The following is a 6,281-nucleotide window of genomic DNA, read 5'->3' on the forward strand; positions in this document are numbered from 1 at the left end:
TTATGAGAAATGAATGAGACTTTAAAAGAAATTAATAAATCATTTATTATGAGAAATTAATGAAACACTAATTAATAAAACACTTATACTAATATTTAAGTTGAACAAACCATGACCATAGATTTATCTTATCTCTAGACAAATCTGGACCACCACTTACACATGCAAACTTAGCCAAACTGTGTTTTGTACTCTTGAAAGTCACTTAATTTAATTTGCATCGTATTTTTTATTTGAATTCTCCTTGAACTTGATGTACCATCAATGTATAACTTGCTCTTAACTCTGCTGACAATTTGACCAGAGTTTCTTTATTATTCATCTAATAATTTTAGAAGATTCATTAAACTTTTCTTTGATCCATTGCAGAATAAGAACACGTCATCTGCAAAGTAAAATAAAAATAGATGAGTTGGATGAATGTCATTCCTTATTACCATTGGGACAATTGAACCATTTTGAACTAGTTGAGTTAATCTTCTACTGAGAACATCCTCCATAAGCACAAATAAGATTGGAGATAAATGATTTCCTTGTCTTAAACTCCTTGCAACTGATAAAAAACCATTAGGACCTCCATTGATCATGACAGAAATTTTAGCTGATTTAAAAAGAGTATGCAACCACTCACACCATGATTTAGAGAAGCCATATTTACTTAGAACTTGAAACAACAATTCCCATCTAACTGAATCATAAGCCTGAGAAATATCTCGTTTTGAGCCCAACATTTCTGCCTCTTCTTTTCTTCTTCTTTTCGTTTACCATTTCAGAAGCGAACATTATTTTCTCTTGAATGCATCTGCCTTTGATATAAGCTACTTGTCGGTGAGAGATGAGTTTTGACATTAATGTACCTATTCTTGTTGTAATGATCTTAGTATGATTTTGAAGCTCACATTACTTGGACCAATTGGTCTAAATTGATTAGGAGATTTAGCACCTTCTATCTTAGGAAATAAAACAAGAAAATTAGAATTCGTACCTTTTGGTATAAATTTTCTCCTCAAACAAAATTGCGCTGCTTGAACTACTTCATGATGAATGATATGCTAACATGCTCTATAAGAAGCGCCCAGAAAAACATCTGGCCTTGAAGAACTGTCAGGATCCATATTGAAAAATGTTGTTTTGATTTCTTCTTCATTTGGAACTTCATCCAAAATTTCTTGGTCTTCTTGAGTTATTACTGTTGGAATGCCATCAAATAAGGAATCCACATTTTCAACTTCTTTAAATTCAAATTTCTTCTCAAAGTGTTGAACTAAAACATCTGCATTTTTCTTTGGATCAGAAAAAATGTCCCTATTAGTATCTTCAAGCTCACAAATAAAGTTTCTGGACTGTCTTATCTTGAGATTAGTATGGAAAAATTTAGTGTTTCTTGCTCCCTCTTTAACCCATCTGATTCTAGACTTTTGATTCAGCATGGTATTAAGTGGAACTTCCTTTGATTCATATACATTCTGAGCTTCTACCAATTTACCTAAAACTTCAGAATTAAAAGGATTATTGTCTGAGTTCAGCAATGCGTATTGAACTTTTCTTTCAGCATCCTTTATTTGAACATGAATATTACCAAATACCTTCCAATTCCACTCTTGAAGATATTTTTTCAACCTCTTCAATTTACTTTGAAAAACAAAAGAAGAATCTCCATTTATATACTCAGACCAGCATTTTTGAACTTCTTCCAGAAAAGTAGGATGCGACAACCACATTTTTTGAAATTTGCAAGGAACATTATTTGGTTTTGGAATACTAGCAAAACCACCAAGGAGAGGAGCATGATCAGAAAAAACTCTCAAACCAATTTTATATCCCCAAAAAGATACTTTTGAAGCCACAATTGGTTGAACACAGCTCTGTCGATATTGCACATAATTCTTTTGCTACCCTGCTGGCAATATGACCAGGAATATTCCAGTTCTTAAAGCTTGCAGAAGTTCACAAATATTCAAGCATTCATTAAAATCTGTCATAGATCTTTTATTTGGAGATTTACCATCTATTTTCTCTTCTGGTGAAGTAATAGCATTAAAAATCACCAGTGATTAACCAATTTTGCTTTAGATCACTAATCAACTCAATTTCAGACCATAAAAATATTCTTTGAATCATTCTAACCTAAGCATGAATACAAAAAATTAGAGCCACCAATACTTATTGTTATCATCTGACTTGACATTGAAACAACTGCAAGAGTATGTAACTTTATATTCTAAAATAACCAAATATTCCCTTTATTATTTGAAACAGAATTGTGAATTACCATGCTTTGCATACCAGGTAAATTTAACTTATTGCAGAAAGAAGTTTTACAAAAAAACTTTTGGTTCAACTACTCAAATTATTTATGGACTATATTGATTAACTAAAGACCATAATTTATTTTGAGCCCTAGGTCTTCTAAGGCCTCTTAAATTCCAGAAGAGAACTTTCATTGTTAGGATTGGAGGCCTTTAGTGCCGTCTTTTCCTGGATTTTTCTAAAAGTATACTTGGCATGAGCTTATGTAGTTACCTATTTTGAAACTTCGTTATTACTGGTAGAAGTATTTGACTTTGGAGCTAGAGGTCTTTTAACAACTCTACACCAGGATGTGGTTGGAACTCTTTCAACTAATATAGTACCTTTTAACACCATTAACAAATTTCACCTTTTTTTTTAAAGAATTTTCCTTCACTACTTGAATAACTTTTGAAGGAGTTAGTATCTCTGATTCCTCAACATCATCGATGTTACCATCTTCACTCAAGTTTTGATTCTCTACTTTCAGTGGACTAAACTTTCTTTTTGACATAGGTACATTATTACTTGAATTAGACAATGTTTTTCTATTTGATGGTTTTGAACAATTGGAGTTTGACAAATATCAAAAGGTGAAAAAACAGGGGTCTAACAACCACACCCAATATTTCGCTTAGCAGTCTGTATGAACTAACTCCAATATACTTTCAAGAGAATCAACTAGACAGTCAGATTCAATCTTAAGAAAAGTATATCAAAGAGTTATATCTCAATTTCTCAATTCAATCTGCAATCAAACAAATAGGAATTTGCGAGCCCGATTGAATATAAGAAATAACTTGGACGGTATCAAAAACCAATATCCAAATGTCAATAAATTTAATCAACAACCAAAGGTTGGATTTGAAAATGCGGGGGTCTAACAACCACACCCAACAATTCGTTTGGTAATCTGAGAGGACTTACTCCGGTATACTTTCTAGAGAATCAACTAGACAGTCAGACTCAATCTAGAATAAAGTATATCAAAGAGTTTAATATCTCTAACTCTCAATTCAATTCGCAATCAGCAAATAGAAATCTGCGAGCCCGATTGAATATAAGAGGAATTACTTGAACGGTACCAAAGACCAATGTTCAAGTGTCAATCAATGTAAATCAACAACCAAAGGTTGAATATTCTAATTTATTGATCTTAACGCACAACCTATGATATTTCAATTATATAACAAAATATAATGCAGAAAAGAAATAACACAGACACCAGAATTTTGTTAACGAGGAAACCGCAAATGTAGAAAAACCCCGGGACCTAATCCAGATTGAACACCACACTGTATTAAGCCGCTACAGACACTATCCTACTACCAATTAACTTCGGACTGGACTGTAGTTGAACCCTAATCAATCTCACACTAACTCAATGTACAGTTGCACTCCTTACGTCTCTGATCCCAGCAGGATACTACGCACTTGATTCCCATAGATGATCTCACCCACAACTAAGAGTTGCTACGACCCAAAGTCGAAGACTTGATAAACAAATCTGTCTCACACAGAAAAGTTTATAGGATTGAATAAATCTGTCTCCCACAGAAATACCCAAGAGTTTTTGTTCTGTCTTTTGATAAATCAAGGTGAACAAGAACCAATTGATAAACCGAACTTATATTCCCGAAGAACAGCCTAGTATTATCAATCACCTCACAATAAACTTAATAGACTAGCGAAACAAGTTATTGTGGAATCACAAACGATGGGACGAAGGTGTTTGTTTTTACTTTTCTATCTTCCCTATCGGAGATATAAATCTCAAGCCAATTTTACAATTGCACTAAATCACGATAGAAACAACAAGATCAGATCACGCAACTACAAAAAGAATAGTTGGGTCTGGCTTCACAATCCCAATGAAGTCTTCAAGTCGTTAACCTACAGGGTCTCGAGAAGAAACCTAAGGTTAAAGGAGAATTGACTCTAGTTATGCAAATAGTAGCACACAGGAGGTGTGGGGATTAGGTTTCCCAGTTGTTAGAGTTCTCCTTTATATAGTTTTCAAATCAGGGTTGAAAATCCAAGTTACCTTGGTAACAAAGCATTCAATATTCACCGTTAGATGAAAAACCTGATTCAACCAAGCTAATATCTTCCAACCGTTAGATCAAACTTAGCTTGTTACACACAAATGAAATGTACCCTCATTTAGGTTTATGTAACTGTACCCAAACGTGTACACCATGTTGGTTCACAAATAGTTAACCGAGGTTAGCCATATGACTACTCTCATATCAACCTTATTCATCTTAACCAAAACTAGTTCAAATGACTCAAATGAAACTAGTTAAAGAGTTGTTCAATTGCTATATTCTCATGGGTTTATACAAGAACACAATTGAAGAAAAATCGGTTTGATTCACTCGAATCGATACATGAACATACTATCCACGATTTCCAAAGATTGCATTCCTTATTGATAAATATTTTAGGTTCATGTACGACCGATTTTAGGAAGTAACCACTTAAGTATGCATACGGGTATGCGTACTTAAGTAACTAGATTTGAGTTTGTTTTAGTTTTCAAACTCAGCAGAAATTCACGGACGTGAACTTTCCGCCAGTATGTGTACGGGTATACGTACTTTAGGTAACCAGACGAGTTTGGTTTTGGTTGAGTTTGGTTTTGGTTTTCAAACTCAGCAGAAATTCACGGACGTGAACTTTCCGCCAGTATGCGTACGGGTACGCGTACTTTAGGTAACCGGATGAGTTTGGTTTTGGTTTTCAAACTCAGCAGAAATTCACGGACGTGAACTTCCGCCAGTATGCGTACAGGTACACATACTTACCCAATCTCCTACAACCTTTTTGTATACACACAAGTATGCATACTTTAGGCTCCCGGTTTTGGACTTATACACTAATGTGCGAACACACTATGCTTATATCCAAAGATGGTTACAAGATTCTAAACTCTTTATTTCAATCATTGAAACATTCTTCTATAATGACAATAGCCGTTTTCACACACTATTAGCATCAAAGCAATATTCAAGATATTGAAATAATCATTATCAAAACATTCCAAGTCTTACACCAAATGATTGTATCACGCAAACCATGTAAGATGTTATTCGGAAATTTTCTCATGATATAAGATGAACTTGGTCGAAGCGAAATCTTACCAACACATATTTCGAGAAATATGTAAGCGAGATATACTCAGCTCGAAATCTCAAATGTGTATAGAGAGAACTATATCGTAACACGACTTATGTCTCAATATACAAGATATGGTAGAAATAGACTTTCCAAGTGATAGATGAGTTTAAGTCTCCACATACCTTTTGTCGATGAAGTTCCACAAGCTCTCCTTAGTATTTCTTCGTCTTCAAGTGATAAGCACCGTGAAGTCTAAGCTCAACTACACAAACTATGTCCTAGTCCGAGACATCTATAAATAGGATAGAAATCAAGACTTATAGTTTTGATCACTAACATTGACAAACATGCTTGAATAGCAACGCATGCGAGTTCGACCGAGCGCTCTAACAATCTCCGCCATTGTCAATTTTAGTGACAAAACTATCAATACATATGGATTGCAAAATAAATAAAAATTGTAGCTTCTCATCCAAATGCTTGATCTCCTTGGAATATTCAACGCGACTCGAAATCTTCGTCATTTCCAAGTACTTCATGATCCTAAAGGTTGTAAGTTCAACAACATAGTTGTTGAAGATCCGTAGCGATAATAATGAGAAAAGAAATACTCTCAATCATTGTTATACAGTGTCATAGTATTATTACACAACATCAAATTTCAATTGTATCACAACTTTGACAACAATACTATGGTGATATGTATCACTTCCCCTTAGTCAATACTTCATCTCGACATGAAAACCACTCCCCCTTACATAATGATCTGTAAACCATATGTATTTGTAGTATCACAGTACACATTAATTCTCCCCCTTTTTTGTCAATATAAATTGGCAAAGATAAAAAAACTAGTGGGATCCTCATGAAAT

General features: G+C 34.1%; 1 protein-coding gene across 1 annotated transcript; it reads right to left on the reverse strand.

Moving 5' to 3' along the window:
• Positions 1 to 1,052: 1,052 nt before the first annotated feature.
• On the reverse strand, positions 1,053 to 1,721 carry LOC113351914. Its single transcript, XM_026595821.1, has one exon. It carries the CDS (start codon positions 1,719 to 1,721, stop codon positions 1,053 to 1,055), a length of 669 nt encoding a protein of 222 aa, XP_026451606.1.
• Between the last annotated feature and the right edge of the window lie 4,560 nt (positions 1,722 to 6,281).

Source organism: Papaver somniferum, chromosome 2 (assembly GCF_003573695.1).
Source record: "Papaver somniferum cultivar HN1 chromosome 2, ASM357369v1, whole genome shotgun sequence".
Classification (NCBI taxonomy): domain Eukaryota; kingdom Viridiplantae; phylum Streptophyta; class Magnoliopsida; order Ranunculales; family Papaveraceae; genus Papaver; species Papaver somniferum.

Bases quoted from the DNA above. Each gene is read 5' to 3' on its own strand.
- LOC113351914 (XM_026595821.1), bottom strand. From the start codon at position 1,721: ATGTGGTTGTCGCATCCTACTTTTCTGGAAGAAGTTCAAAAATGCTGG.